Source organism: Haemorhous mexicanus, chromosome 3 (genome assembly GCF_027477595.1).
Source record: "Haemorhous mexicanus isolate bHaeMex1 chromosome 3, bHaeMex1.pri, whole genome shotgun sequence".
In the NCBI taxonomy this organism is placed as follows: Eukaryota; Metazoa; Chordata; class Aves; order Passeriformes; family Fringillidae; genus Haemorhous; species Haemorhous mexicanus.
The window spans coordinates 71,931,181-71,947,301 of record NC_082343.1 but is presented as its reverse complement, the minus strand read 5'-3'; the positions used below and the strand labels follow the sequence as shown (position 1 = coordinate 71,947,301).

The 16,121-nt window shown below is 43.4% G+C and overlaps 1 protein-coding gene across 1 annotated transcript; it reads right to left on the bottom strand.

Annotated features, from left to right (window-relative positions):
* Window positions 1-7,552: 7,552 nt before the first annotated feature.
* CD164 (CD164 molecule) lies at window positions 7,553-15,764 on the bottom strand. The gene is made up of 4 exons (XM_059842315.1): window positions 15,565-15,764; window positions 12,800-12,991; window positions 11,615-11,695; window positions 7,553-10,658 (listed from the first exon to the last, which is right to left on the bottom strand). Exons 1-4 carry the CDS (start codon window positions 15,659-15,661, stop codon window positions 10,489-10,491), a joined length of 540 nt encoding a protein of 179 aa, XP_059698298.1. The 5' UTR covers window positions 15,662-15,764; the 3' UTR covers window positions 7,553-10,488.
* Between the last annotated feature and the right edge of the window lie 357 nt (window positions 15,765-16,121).

Sequence of the window (16,121 nt, the reverse complement as noted above, 5' to 3'; positions counted from 1 at the left end):
TGACAAATGCCATTCTGCTGGATATAATTTCTCAGGCTTCTGGCATGTTTTCTAAACAAAATCATATGAGAGACTTTTACACAGCCACAGCAGTTGGTGCAGACATGAGGCCACTGATTTTGTAGGTGTCTGCCTTTGATGGGGCCCTGAACTGTTTTGCTTTGTTTAAAAAATAACCTTTTAAGAGATCAGAGATGTCAACAGCTGCATCAGCCTTTGAGGAGAGCAGAACAGAAAAGGGTAACTGCAGTGCTCATGCTTTTATTGCCACACAACAGTCCCAGCACCTATGTGGTCATTAACACCAACAAACCTCAAATATAAATTTAGTTAGCAAATTACAGTCTGTGTGAGAGGTGAGGGAAGAGGTGCTGGTTTTTTCCACAGGCCTTTGCCCTGCAAATGGATGTAGGGCCTTGTCTAATTAGGGTTATCTGCAGAGAACAGTGAGAAAAAGGCCTCTTTATTGTTCTTATCTTCCTCCAGCAATGCCTGAAACCCAGATGTCCTATTAAACAACAAGAATGCCAATTTGCACTATTCATGCTGTACTTTGCATTCAGAGGGATTATAGGTATGTTTAGCAAAGCTGTAATTATGGATTATTTCGACCAGAGAGAACTCATTCACTTGAGTGCACAAGGCAACATCTTTCCCTTTCAATCTAGTCCCTGCTTTGAGGCAGAGCTACCAGATGATGAATTTTTGTTGCTGCCATTAATCCTTTTACCACCTTTAAGATACAAAGTCAGTTAACCCAAGAGTGCAGTTTAAAACAGGATACAGGTTCATTAACTGTAGTGTCAAGTTGATGATCTGGAAGCTGCAGTTTCCCAGAGGAATGTGACTGCAGGTAAAGACAGGTTGTGAGTTATGTGTCCATGTCCATGAACACCTCTTTAACCTTTGAAGGAATAGGCAACTTAAGCCAAACATAGAAGAAGAGACAACCTGCTCTGTAATGAAAGCATTTAGGTAGAGGAGCAAGACCAAACCCAACCTTTAGGAACAGTCAGATAACTCAAGAGCCATATCTATGCTTTCTGACACCACAGCTGCTGGAGCAGCACAATACACCCAGTTAATAACTTTAAACCATAATTTGTGTTGTCCTTTGCTTTGCAGGGATATCATGGGAAATAAAAGGACAGCTGCATTTAGAGGGGGAGGCAATTGGGAGGCGAAGGATCCCAAGTGGTAGGAAATCAGGCTTCAGTAGTGGTGCTGTTCTTGGAACAGCTTACTTAGAAACCATGTGGGGCAGTCAAACAAGACTGCATCCTTGTAATTCAGTTAGATATATGCCTATGACTGTTTTTTTGGGAGTTTTTAAGAGGCTTTCAAGACAGCAGTGAGAGTACTCTAGGCCTTAATTGAATTAACCTGGAATTTATACCTTTTAACAGAAATCTTTCTTCTCAGCTGCTTATTATGTATCTTTTAAGGGTAATGCTTATGTAATTCATGTAGTTTTTAAAGCTTGTTTAGGGATTTCTACCCCTACCTGTCTGAAGTTTCTGCTTTTTTTCTGTGTTATTGAAATCCTACTGTCAGTCTGACAAATGCAGGCAGAAAAATTGATGGGCAATACCCAAATTCCTAGTAAGTTAAGTACACAGAAAAACAGTCCAATAATCTTTCAAGGTCCATTTCTAGGCTATAGAGTATAAAGTGCAACAAATTTAATTATAGCTTCCTCCTGCAGGAAAACGTTAGCTGTTCCTACTGCAGGAAACTGAGAAATGCTCATTAGCACACTGCTGAAGACAAGACACAAAGCAAATCTGGAAAAATCAAGAAATGGGAGATCTCTTTACTTAATGCACAAATATACTTCACTTCTCTGGCTTTAAGCCAATCAAGCTCAGGGGAAAAGTTGCTGCAAGACTCGTAAGTCACATTGATGCCACTAAGCACAAGAAGAGCAGCTGTGATAGGAGATTTTTTCTTCTGCAGTTAGTTACTATTGTTAAAGATGATGCAAAGCTGGAAAAATTATCTGAGGAGCTTGGAACTCTGTGCTCAACACAGGAGTGCCATCAAACTCTAGACACATAGCCTGAAATTCATCAGAACCCTGCAATGCATTGTAGCTACCTTTTCACCTGTGATATTTTTATTCCTATGTCTCATATTTAGCGGATATAGTGAAGTTTTGATTTCTTTCCATTTCAAAAAGGTAGAAGGAAGTTTGCCCAGCTGCTGTCCCACAGTAAAAACAGTATAAGAAGTAATTTTCCAGATAATAAGTCAATATTGAATGGCAAATTTTTTTAAGCATTAACACTAGTACTTCTGATAAGGCAATCCAGGCTTGCATCATGTAAAGGTTTGTCTTTACTGTTAAATTGAGTGCACTGTGCTGCTGACCTGACTTCAGAGCTATAGTACTTGGCCAGATCTATCTATATGGGGGGGCAACTCTTACGTGCAATAGCTGTGTCGTGACTGTAAAGGCAAAAGTGTTTTTGAAACAGATCATATAAACTTCAGGAATTGCCCAGGTGGACAAAGACTTCAGCCAGTTTGCATGCATAAACTACAGATTAGAGTCTGAGCTGTGTTCTCTAGGTATTTTCTCCAGAACTCTTCCTTTCACTTTCACATCTTCCTCTTGTTGTCCTCTTGTGTTGCTGCTCTTCTTCCTGGGTTCATGTGATGTTTGTGTAATCAGCCCTCTCAAGCCCCTGCTGCACAATGTGGACACCTGACACATCTGGCCAGACTGGGTCCTTGTGCACTCTGGCCAGCTGCTCTCCCACTGCTTCAGCAGAAGGCCAGAGTCCCTTGGGCCTGCACCCTGAAATGCTGCCAGAAACAGCTAACATCCTGGAGCATATCTGAGAAGTGTCTCAATTAACATATTAAGTGCAGGATTACAGATACAATGCAAAAACACCCTCATCTTTTTAGCTAAAGTTAGTGGGAGATGCTAACACAGGGTGAGGAGCAGTACAATCACATCACTTTGCACACAGGTATTAATCAGGGCTAAATCACACCCAAGCTGACAGCAAGGAAAGCCTTTGAGTCAGTGGGGATTTTTCTTGGTAGCTGAAGGGTTGGTACTAAGGGGCTGCATCTCTGTTTTTCAGAAATTAAATTGAAGACTGGAATTCACTAGGGAATTTTTTCTCACTGGGAATGGATCTCCACTTCTTAACACGTCTCCATACCTTTTAATCTTTTGGCTTTCAAAAGGACCAGAAAAGACACAGTTGTGGGGAAAACAGTCTCATATAATAAAGTAGATTTGTGACAGCAGGAATCTTCTGCTCCACTGAGATGTCTCTTGCTGCAGCAATGAATGCTTATACATTCATTACTATGAATTGAAAGGGCATGTGGTGAGCTGTAAAAATTGCAGAAAATTTCAGGTTTTGTGAGTAGCTGCAACTATTTGCAATTTGTTTTTTCTTACCTTCTGCCAAGATCATCCATTAATTGGTTTTTGCAGACTAAGCAATATGTTATTCAAGTACACTCTGCTGAATGTTCACAGCTTGGGGTTCTTTCTTTTGTTTTGTTTCCCTCTGCCCGAACACTTTTCTTAGAGGTCAGAAACAACAGGTTTTGCATTTACTTGAGCTCTACTTTAACTCTGTATTAGTAACTCTTCAGGTTTTGCAGCTCAGGTACAAGCTGTCAGCATTATCAGCAATATCCTTTTAATTTTGACCCAAGGAGCAGCAATGACAAAAGAGGAAACACTCTAAGACCAAAGACAGTAAGTAATGATGGCATTGATAATCAGCTGATATGGCTGCAGAATGAGCAGATTTTTTGCCAGTCTGCAAGCTGTGATTTGTATACAGACCCAGGCAGGTTTCATGTGGACAGTAAATCAAAGCCCTTTGAAGATTTATCTTCAAGAGCAAAGTATGATATAAATCATTAGTAAATGGGGAAAAAAGTTCCAAAAACGGACTAAGGAAAGGGAGCAGGAAGGAGATATTTAGTTAGCAATGGTCTAAGAGGTTTTTTTTTTTTTTGAGTACTGTACCATGATTAATGGAAGTTTTTATATGTTACTTATGCTTCCAGGTGCCTAGCAAATGGGAGGAGAGAACAGCACATAGGATATTACTACACCTAAATGAAAAGTCTCTTCCTACTGTCATCATGTAGCTACAGCAACAAAGGCTGGTCCAGAAGAAAACCTAAATGTATTTTATAATCATTCCAGGTCATTTTAGAAAATGCCACTGAACTGACAACATTCAAGTAAGAGAAGAAAAACTCACACATAAATCAAAGAGAGGCAGTAATACTCCAGTGCTGTGCACATGTACTTCAATGCATCTGGATGCAGTGTTCAATACCAGCTATAGTCATTCAATCTGCTAATCCATTTTAGGTACTGGGTGGCACAGAATTCCCTCCTGAGCAGGAGCAGCACTTCATGTCCTCCCTTCACAGACAGTGCAGCACTGTACAGAGAGGCAAGGACATAATTCCTTTGATTGTGGTAGCCTCGGAACATGGTGGTACAAAACACAGCTAGGTACTTACAGAAAAACATTGATGTCTGGTGTTTTGTTGGGTTTCTTTTAACTGCTTTCCTATTGCAGCCCTTGCCTACCACATCCTGCCCAATGCAGTGCTCTCATCCCCAGAGGCTGCTGCCTGCACACTAAACCTTTCAAGTCTGCTTAAAGATGACTCATCAAAAGTGCTGTCTTGACCTGCCCCAGAACCTTCTCTGCTCTCCACCTAGAAAGGGGAAGAAGTGCAGCTCCTTTCACAATGCTACACTACCTAAAAGAAACCAGAAATTGTTCATAATAATATCTGCATTTATCATGCATTGAAAAAAACTTGCTTTTATAGCCTAGCCAATAAAGGTGTCAGAGTATTTCTGGAGATGCATCAAACTGTATTGAAGCTTTTGATCAGTGACAATACTAATCTTTGTGTCTTTTGGCATCATCCACATGCCTGGATGCTTGTGAACACAAACAATCAAACACTTAAGCATTATTTTTATAAGTAACTAAGACCTAGAATTAAATTCAGGCAAAACTTAACAGCATTGCATTGGTTAAACACTGATTAAAAGAGCTCAAAGTGGCATTAGAAATGCTGCAGTATGTAGAGATACAAGATTCCTAGAACAGGGCTGACATCCTTCACCATTACTCAAGCAAGTTTTAATTCATGCAGGCTTGCTACTACATTGAAACAAGCAACTTTATTGCCAGAATGCTGTGGAACCAGCTATCAAATAACATCAGTTCTTTTTAAGGTAAGCAATAAATGAAGGACGAGGTGAGTGATAACTACCCAAGGTCAGTTGTCACTAGAGAAGCCATCAAATGTGATTTTTGCACACTCCAGAAACCAAATGCCAATTTGGAAGTAGAGCAATAGCATCAGTATGAAGCACTTACGTGCCACTGCAGTAGCAAAAAGGGAAGGGCTGTCTCCAGTAATCACAGTTTCTTGTTAAAACGCCTGAAGTATTACTCAATATAGCAAAATTCAAAAATTATTTTAGGAAAAATATTATACCTACAGGAGATAGTCTTCAAAGAGCAGCAGTAACACAGACTGGTACTACAGGGATGAACCACTGTACACAGACTTTCAGTGGTGCATTGTAACAAAAACTGAATTCAGTCCTTAACTGTGTGCAGCAGATGGATGATTTTCCAGAAGGCATAGCAATTTTAATAGCATCAGGAAGCTCTAGGTTTTCTTCATTCCCATACAGCCTTTCCAGAACTACAGCTATATTTTTTGCAATTTCTCATCATAAACAACTGAGTCATGTCAATATACATTCCTGCTTGATACACTACCCACATAAGCATCAAGGTCATGATGTGAAATTGAGGTTTCTTCCTCCAGAGCTGGTTACCATTTCGGTCAGTCAGCAACCACAGAACTGCACACCCTCTGTTCTCTTGCTCAAGCATACTGATAAATTCCCTGGCATGTGGGGACTGAGAGAACTGGCAGATGAAGCTGCTGTCCATCATATCTGAGAAGTCAGGGTAGTCAGGTTTAGTTCCCACAGACTGGAAAAGGGGAAATGTAACCCCCCCAAAATAAAAAATGAAGGCCCAAGGAACTACAGGCTGGAGAGTGTCACCTTGGTGCCTGGCAAGAAGATGGAGCACATCCTCCTGGAATCTGTGCTAAGGCACATGGAAAATAAAGAGGCAATTGGTGACAGTCAACACAGCCTCATTAAGGGCAAATCATGCCAAACCAACATGCGGGTTTCCACAATGGGGTTTACAGCATTGGTGGGTGAAGGAAGAGTGACAGACACCACTTACCTTGACCTGCGCAAAGTATTTGACATTGTCCTGCATGACACCCTTGTCTCTGAACTGGAGAGACATGGATTTGACAGACAGACCACTGGGTGGATCAGGAATTGGCTGGATGGTCACGCTCAGAGCTGCAGTCAATGGCTCCACGTCCAAGGAGGGGTCCTTAGGGCTTGGTACTGGGACCAGTGCTTTGTTTAGCATCTTTGTCAGGGACAGACTTTGGGATCAAGGGCACCCTCAGCAAGTTTGCCAATGACACCAGGCTGTGTGGTGCAGTGGACACACTGGAGGGATGTCATCCAGAGGGACTTTGGCAGGCTCAAGAGGTGGGACTGTGCAAACCTCATGAAATTTAACAAGGCCAAGTGTAAGGTCCTGCATCTGGGTCAGTACAATCCCAGAAATACAGGCTGGGCAGTGAATGGACTGAGAGCAGCCCTGAGCAGAAGGACTTGGACATTTTGGTCAATGAGAAGCCCAACCTGAGCTGGCAATGTGCACTCACATCCCTGAACAACTGTGTCCTGGGATGCATCAAGGGAAGAGGGATCAGCAGGTCATGGAAGGTGATTCTTGCTCTCCACCCTGCTCCTGTGAGAACCCACCTCAAGTACTGCATCCCTCAGACCTGCAGGAGTGAGTCTAGAGGTTGCCCAGAGCAGCTGTGGATACCCCATCCCTGGATATGTTAAAGGTCCATCCAACCTGGCCTTGGAGCAACCTGGTCTAGTGGAAGGTGCTTCTGCCCAGGGCAGGGGAGTCGAAACTAGATGATCCCCAAATTCCCTGCCAATAGCAGGGAACCATTCCATGGATCTATGCAATCAGAAAGAAATAAGGCTCAGAGCAGTAGCTTTTTCATTAAAGTTCTAACAGCCTCTGTGCTAACACAGCAGCCCCTCTCCCACCTGACATCCAGTATCACAAACTTTGCTTAGAAGGAGGAGTATTAAGTCTCACAGATTGTTACTAGCCTAACACTTAATGCATACATTGCTCCTCTTTGGCTTTAAGCAGAAAACAAGAATTAAGCTAACATGGAAAAACATGACCTGAATGAAAATTATTTTTGAGATAACTCTAAATCTGAATCAGTACTGTTAAAAACACAAAGTTAATATTGTTTTTAGGGGAACTAACTCTTCAAACCTTGCATTCTTCCTCTTTTCCTTAGTACTTCTCAATTCCCATGGGAAACAGCTCATCTCCCAGTCACCAAGCAGACATTCCTCTTGGGGATTGCTCACATTAAAGGAAGTTCACAGGTAAAATTCCATTCAACAGATTTTATTTATCAATTTGGTTTTGCGATTACAACTGCTTCAGTTTTCTTCCACTGAAGACAAGATACAAACTTTTACAGCAACACTTGCAGAGAACATTCTTAAGGTAACAGCTTGATATTTGCACAAGCTGGCTTCAAGAAAAAGCCAGGTAACTTGAAGAGTCACTACGATTCAGTGCCTAAAACTGATTTAGGGGCAAGTACAACTACAAATCTATGAGCTACCTTCCACTTCAAAACACAAGGCCAAGAAAAACTGCAAGTTGTTACTTCAGGTTTTTTGCTAGTACACAGCACACATCAGCTGATACTGCATTTCACAGAGGAGTAATTACTTTCAACAGTGAGGCAGCCAAGCACATGGTGAAGATGTATAACCCAGCCTCCCCTCCCCCCAAACAACTAAAAGGGAAACAATTCAAGCCACAACTCTGAACTGTGGAATTACACCTTGCAGGCAAGGCTAATGAGCAAGAGGTGTGTAGTGCAGGCCTTCCAGAAGGTTACTAAATTGATACAGCACAAACTTGAGTTTTTCAGATAGGCATTTGTATACGCCAGAGATCCTGGGTTTCCTAAAGTCTTGGAAAATAGCAATTGCTGGCACCACAACAAATTTAGTAACTAAGGCAAGGTATCCCTTCTACCCTTTAAAACAAAATTTGAGGCAAACAAGTAAGCAATTTTAAGGCACTTTAAACATTATTTTTAGTTTGCTTTACCAGCATACTTTATCAGCAACCTAAATCAGGATTAGCAAAGCTCATGAATAAGCATTTCAGCAACATTTTACAGAGCAACCTCTTTGTGGCAATGTTTTCCACGCTATGAAGTGTTCAGTAGGACTTTTCTGCAAGTTTTCCAAAAGAGCCCTTTGAGGCCAAAAGTTGTATACTAGATGTAGTTTGCTGTGCTGAAGGCAAACTGTCATATTTCAAAAGAGTATCTTGTTCACTTCAAAGCACAGAATACAAGCTCATGGATTTTTTTTTTTTTAAACAAATAAATGTAGTAAGATAGGTCTTAGATAGGGAAAGGACAGATTTAAGTGATTTCATAGTAAGGCCAAGGATATACCATCTAGCTCACACACATACTGTTGCTGAAAACTGGCTGCTCACTGCTGTTTTCATAAACCTGAGCTGATTGTCTTATTTTTGTCTAGAAAACCAAAAGCTAATGAACTCAAAGATACAGTACTGGTGAGTAACCTCTGCACTTTGTAGCAATTTGAGTTTTCTATGCAGCACAATAGAAGCAATGCCATTCAAACTACAAGAACAAAAGAAAGCAACACTGTACATCTCAAGTTTCCAACTGAAATGCACTTAATTTGCTTCAAAATTCAAGTCCCACTGCCATGACTATAATCTGCTATCAATGCTATTTTTGTATTGGGTGCCAAATTCCAGTCGAGTCAGAGCTAGTAAGACAGTACTACAGATTATCCCAAAACTGATGATCAGGGGATACAATCAGAAGCTACGCATTGTGCGCTACCTCCACTACTTGATTTTTATCTCTACTTCCATTTTTCCTGTGGGTTTATTTTCACAGGTGTTCAAGTCAGTCTGCATTGGAGATGACGTACCTTTGATACTCAGATCACATGGCTGACCCAGCCAAGAGAGAAAAAAAACAAACCCTGAACTATTTGGCTGAATAGATTTCCTTAAACAGTTCACTGCAAGGTGACACGAACCTGAAGCCAGAAAGGAGATAAGGGACAGAAAAAAGCTGTAGCCTGTGGTCCCAGGATTACAGCAATCCTGACTAGGATCAAATCAGTAGATCCTCTGAACGACCCTTAACTGCTCCCTCAGCAAGCAAACATACAGGAGGGTAATAAAGAAAAAGAACAACAACCCAAGCTCCTGAAATTAATTGCAACGAGTTTTAAGAACCGTTTGAATAATAAAAACATCAGGATTTCCCAAACATCAGTATTTCAAGTATCAATGTGAGCTGTTGCCTTTTTATACAGGGAGTGAACTGAATTATGTCACTAGTTTTATGGTTGGTCTTTGCAGGCCAGAACAAAAGGTAAACAAGCTAAAGCTTCAGTTTGTGGCTGAACATTGCTGTACCGTACTCCTTACTCTAAAACAAAATCACTAAGGGACAGTGATTCTAGGGACATTTTTTTTAAACTGGAATGCTCAAGTCACATGTATTCTGTATTCCTATGTAAAGTAAATACTTAAAAGTTTTATTTATCTTTGATATAGCTGGGACATGCTATACTGAAATTTAGTCTTTTAAGGCACTAATATTTATTTCCCCCATTAGAAGGATTATTCCTATATCCACCCTCAACATTAATTGGAAATGGCATAGGAATTCTGTTTGGAATGAAGTATTTTAAGAGGCAACTCTTATTCTTGTGTAAAAAAAAAAAAAGGGTTATGCTATTCTGTTAAGACATTATCTAATTCTACATTTTTGTCCATCTTTCTAGCAACACACTGTAAGAGCCATAAGCTACTACAAATGCTATTTCACTCCCTGAAAACAGTCACCAATAATTCACATCTTGATAAAACTGAAGGGATATTGTATCAGGTGTTGTTTATATTAGCCTTCAGAATAAGTAATTTTAAGATTGTCTACTGGACAGTGTTGCCACTGAATAAGAATCTCTGAACATTCTACATTTGGCATATCAAGAAAAGTCCCACATCAGCAGCCACTAAAGGAAAATAAAACAGCCATTAGAACCCATGCAGCATATTGCAAGTAATTCTGTTGAAGAGATTCATATCACTTCTTGCCAAGTATAATGTTGCAAAAATATTCATTTGAAGTCTTCTTTTAGAGATTTAAAGGATATTATGAACTGCTGTCTTCCACGAGCAACAGAAAATATTTTGGTTCATTGAACTACAGGTGTTGGGCTACTAGTCCATTACCAAGGGGCAGGTCCTAAAGCGTGTGGTAATTTCGGTCTTTAGATCTGCAGAATTTGTACAGGAAGAAAATAACAGCCTGCAGACCCAGAACAAGGACAATTCCACCTATGAAACTCGCAGCATCAAACGTAGATTTGCGTGGAACAGGTACAGGAGCCACAGTAGGAACAGTAGTATTTGAACCTGTTAAACACCAAATTAGAAAATGTAAGTGCACAGTGCTCACAACAGTTCTACAGATTTTAGTGCTGGATTCCTTGTATTAGGATTACTCAAAATAATCAAAATACCAACAAGAAAACAAAAAATAATTGAAAGTGAAGCCATGCCAGCATCTGAATTTAGATTACTGGTAGTGAAATTCTGATTGAATGCTGTTTGTACAAGGCTAGAGCTATTTATAGACAAACTGCTCTGGACCTCAAAACAGAGCAATACCCAGCTGGACTTTATTTGTACTTCAAAAAGCCAAAGCCTTTCTCCAGTCGCTGCTCCTTCCTCCAGTTTGTTTTTTTTTTTTTTTTCTTTTTTTGCTTAAATGTAACACAAATTGTTATCTTCCATCTACTGTACTTAACCCCAAGAGTTAGGCTTCAAAAACCAGCTGAAGTCACAAATACAAAGCTGGAAATAACAGCCATCTGGTGATGGGTAGTTTTAAAGAGCTCTGCTTTGTGAGACCTGTTCATGAAATGGCATACTTAGGACTGACTTGGAAATAAAATACTTCAGCTTACTCCCATCACTGTAGCACAATTTCACTTAAAAACAAAAAAACCACCAAAACCCATCCCATTATTATTATGCTGCAAAAACAAAGTATGACCTCCCAATGACAGGGGAGTTAACAAGGGACTTCCAACCACACTATTAAAATCATCCAGCTGATCTCATCTAACCAACATGTTTCTGACTTTTTGTATCTCACCAATTAGCTCTATTTCTCAGGCTTTATAACCTTGCTACTTGCATACATCACCTTAACAAAATTAGACTTGCCATAAAGTTAGAAGTGACAACACCAGACACACCAATACTACTTTAGTGGTGTCACTTGGTGAGTCTTTCAAGATAACACCTGGAAAGCAACCCTGATTTCTGAGTAACTAATGCTTAAATTATGGCAGTTGTAGCATTACCTGCAGCAGTGGCTGTTGTGGTGGCTGAAGTCACAGTAGTTTTAGGCTGAGGAGCATGAGTAGTTGCATTGGTGACGTTGGCTGTTGGAGAGAAGACAGTACATACACACCATGAACTCCAAAGCAAAGTTTGCAAGCATTGACGTTCCTATACAAATGATTTTTCCTGTTTTGCTTTAAAAAGGATAACCTTTGCCCTCAGTCTGTATCCCACACAATTAAAGTGGTGAACTGCATGGCATTAAGCCAAGGTTCTGCAACAAGGATTATTTTCAAACTTGCTTACTACTGTTACCCAAATACTTCAAGGTTCTCCACAGATCAGTGATTCTGTGTTCAGACAAAACAACTTTTTTCCCAAGCACTCATATAAATGCTGGTATTTGAACAAGAATCAAGAGATCAGCTTCAAGACAACTGAGAAATTGTATCAAGGCAAAGGACTTTCATTAAACTTTCATTAGAATCAGTTAGTATTAATTGTACTAAAAAGTATCTAATCTAATACCTCTAGACAGGAGATATACAATCTTTCTTCTGTCCTCAAAACACTAAGTGTGAATGCCATCACTGGAATAAAACCACTCACCTAAAAGAAAACTGTCTCCTAAAAACTTTCATAATCAAACCATGTCAGCTGGGTCTCTGACCTCTCCCCCTCCCCTAAAGATTAGTATTACTAAAAATTAATCAGTATTCCACTAGGTGCCTGGGACAAGTGTCAACATCTGTGGGTTTACTCAAAGCTAATCACCGTACCACACATTAGGCTGTTCTGAGCCTAATCAAGTACCAACTTGTTACCTCCCAGCTCCTTTGATCAGCAAGTTTTTAAAGAGTAGGTGACTTTTTAAAAAAGAATTTCCCTGTAGAGATGGCAGAGAAATTTTTGAGGAAAAAAAAAAACAACCAAAAAAACCCCAAACTCCTAAGAATTCACAATTAGTGGCAATTACTAATTCAATTACCAGAGAGCCAATTTTTAACACAGAAAATGCTTCCTGCCAACATAACTAAGAGTTTTCTAAAATCCACTTCTTTCAAACCTTGTAACCTTTCACGCGTTCTGCATATCAGATTTTTAGCAGCCAAGCTACTACAGTGAACTTTGGAAGAAGCCCATTTTTTGTGTTATTCACCAGTTCCTAGTTTCCTGCCATTCTGAGTTCAGTGCTTCTATATTACCTATAGGAGTATGAGGTGTGGTGGCAGGACTGGCTGTGGTAGCATTGGAAGATGCCGTGGTCACATTGGAAGATGCTGTGGTGGCATTGGAAGACGCTGTGGTCGCATTGGTGGGTGTTACAGTGGCATTGGAAGAAGGTGTTACAGTGACATTGGGCACAGTAACACTGGTAGGAGGAGAAACTGTGGAAGCTATGAAAAAATAAAGTTACATTAGAGAGATTAATGACAGCATTGAACTAAAATCCAACCCAACAAAACAACATCAGCAGGCATAGCTTTAAGAATTTCATACAGCACTGAGTTCTACTGCAGTTTGAGTTTGAAATTACAGAGCTTTTGAATCCACCACACTAACATCAAAAGTTGCATGAGTGAATACGTGAAAAATCTTGTCACAGGCAGCCCCATCAAGCCTGCATTCAACTGGCAGCTCAAGATTCCTCAAAGCAAACTGGAGTGAGAAGAACCCTACTGTCCAAGCAGAAACTGTGAATGCTTTACACAGGAGAGCATTAGGTATAGAGCACTGCTTCCCAGCCTCACTGCAACTCAGACTGAACCTGAGCTTTAGGTAAAGCAGCCAGCCATAAATACAGTAGAAAGCAATCAAAGTGTGGGAAACAAAGACAAGAACCTGGAGAAATGCAGGTACACATGCATAAAAAGGAGAGCAGAAAAAAAGTCAATCTATTTGTATTTTGATCACAGCAGAAGCCAGCAACCTAACCAGTCCAGCTGCTTTTTCACGTCAACCTCAGGTCAAACACTGTTACCTTAAAAACACAACAAAACATCCATTAACTGGATCAAGTAAGATCTTCTCATAATCTACAGTTTTACCACATTAGTTTTAATTGAGAGTTACTCATCCAGCCATCATACTCAGCAAACCCACATACAACCCACAACTCCTTCTGTTGCATGCTCTCCAACACATTTCACATCATATCCACCCACTCCAGGCACCTAGGGGTGACCTTTCACTTTTCTCCATGAAAGGAATGCTGCTATCCACAGATCTTTGGCAGGCAGCATGCTCATTTACCTCTCAAATAACAACTACAAAACTAACTTCAGCATTCTGACTATCTGAAGTAAGCCTGAATCCACAAGGCCTTTCTCTTGGTTATGGCTCTACTATCAGGTCAGAAAGGCTGGCACATTTCCTTTCACATAAGAAGATATGAAAAGGCCTTTGTGGGTTTGCATCAATGAGGTGTGCAAGAGCTGCCCCATTCCCTTCAGGAAGGCAGCAGTCAAAGCACTTCAAGAGCTTTATGACTGTTTCTCAATAACAGATTTCAGGGGGGAAAAAAAAAATCAGTCAATTATGATGGATGTATATCTGAGGAACAATCACAGCACACACAACAGCCTCTGACAAGTGAATAACCTTCACTTTTGTAGATTCCTCACTGGTATGCGGAAAATTTAGCACACCACATCTGTAAAGACAGGAAGACAGCTGGTAGAGCCCACTTATACCAGGTACACTAGGACTTCTAATTTAGTTTCAAGAACAGCATTCCCGGATTAACACAGGGAAGGATCAGACTGCAATAGTCAAGGATGAGGATGTTTTTATCAATGAGCTGTTAACTTCAGAATCTGTGGCAGGGTCTCAGACATTGCCTCAATGACACCTCCCGCTGTGAAGGGCTCTGTGGGGTCTTTTACATGGGATAACAGCAAGTTCCCCAACTCTGCCCATCAGCAGACGCCTGCTCTTCACTGAAGGAAAACAAAAAAAACTCTGATACCACGAACTCAGCTTTTCAGCCTAGCCAAGATGACGTTTGCTCCCAAGATAAACCCGCTGTACTGGCTCTCGCACAGGGTAAATTCGGATACTTCCCTTACTCTGGAGGAGGAAACGAGGAGCCACGGGAGGAGTTTGGCCTGCCGACCCAACAGTGCCCTCTCCCGTCGCAGCGGAGCGATTTTGCTAGCAATTTTGTGCTAATCCCCGGCGGAGCAGTCCCGGAGCAGCCCAGGATGTCGCTCCCGCAGGGTGTCCTGCATCCCGCCGGCGGGGCAGGGCTGCAGGAGATCCCTACGGGCTGCAGGAGATCCCTACGGGCTGGAGCAGCGGTGGCCGGGCACCCTCGGCTGCAGCCAGCGCCACTACGGAACGCGGTCAGGGAATACTGAAGCGCCTCCAGTCAACTTTTTGTCTTTTTTTGTTGTCTCCGCGTTTTGGGGCTCGCGTCACATTTCGCGGCTCGGCCCCCCAAACACTTTGGCAAACAGCCCACGGGGCCCGAGCTGTGGGCAAACCCGCGGGACGAGTAACGGGGCTCACACCGGGATGAGGAGGAACACGCGGCAGCAGGGCCAGAACGACTCGGCTGCACCAAGGCACCCCCGCTCCCAGACCCGTTCCAAGGGTGCGCGAAGCAGCCGCGCACGGCTCTCTGGCACCGGCTCCCTCCTCCAAGGGGGAATAACACAGGATAACGGGTGCCAGAGCGGCACGAGCAGGAGAGCGGCTCAAAAGCTCGGCGGGCTGCGGCCGCTGCGCCGAGGAAGCGGCGGCGGCGGCCGAGCGAGCGCCGGGGGAGCGCAGGGCGGCTCCCGGCGGGTCCCGGGGCTCCGCGGCGCTCCCGCCTTCGGAGGGTCCGGCAGCAAGCGCAAACCGACGGACAGCCCCGCCGGGCTCGGTGCGCGGAGCCCGCCTCGCCCCCCACAGCGCCGAGCACGGGGCGGGGCTGCCCCGTCAGCAGCTCCCGAGGAAAGGAGGGGGGAGGGCGCGGATCACTCACTCTCGGTCGCCGTTGCGATCGCGGCCAGCCCGCAGAGGCAGCACGCCACGGAAACGATGGCGATCGGGAACGTAAATGTCGTAAGTGTCCGGCCCATGGTGGCGATGCGGTGAAACGAGGGGGCTGCGGCTCCCGCTCCTGCTCGGCACTTCCCTTCCCTTCCCTGCCCCGCGCCGCTCCCGCTGCCGCCCCGCGCCGCGTCACGTCACGGGAGCGCCCCGGGCTGGCCCCGCCCCCCGCCCGCAGCGACGCTGTAGTTCCGCTCGGCTTCCTTCTGCCCCCCCCCCATACGGCGGGTAATGGAACGGTCCGCGGCGCGGCAGCGCGGCGCTTCTCCCCCACGTGACCCCGCCGCGCCCCCGGGAGGGAGCCTTTCCCGCTTGTCACGTGCCTTACGTCACCATGGGGGTCCCGCCCCCTCCCCGCTGGGTCCGCTCATTGGCTGGGGGCGAGGCGGGGGGTGGGACAGAGGCGCGCGGGCTCGCGTTTCCCGCGCGCGGGCGGCGGGGCTGTGCTGGTCCCAGGGAGTCGCGCTGGGTCGGCTGTGCCGCTTGCGG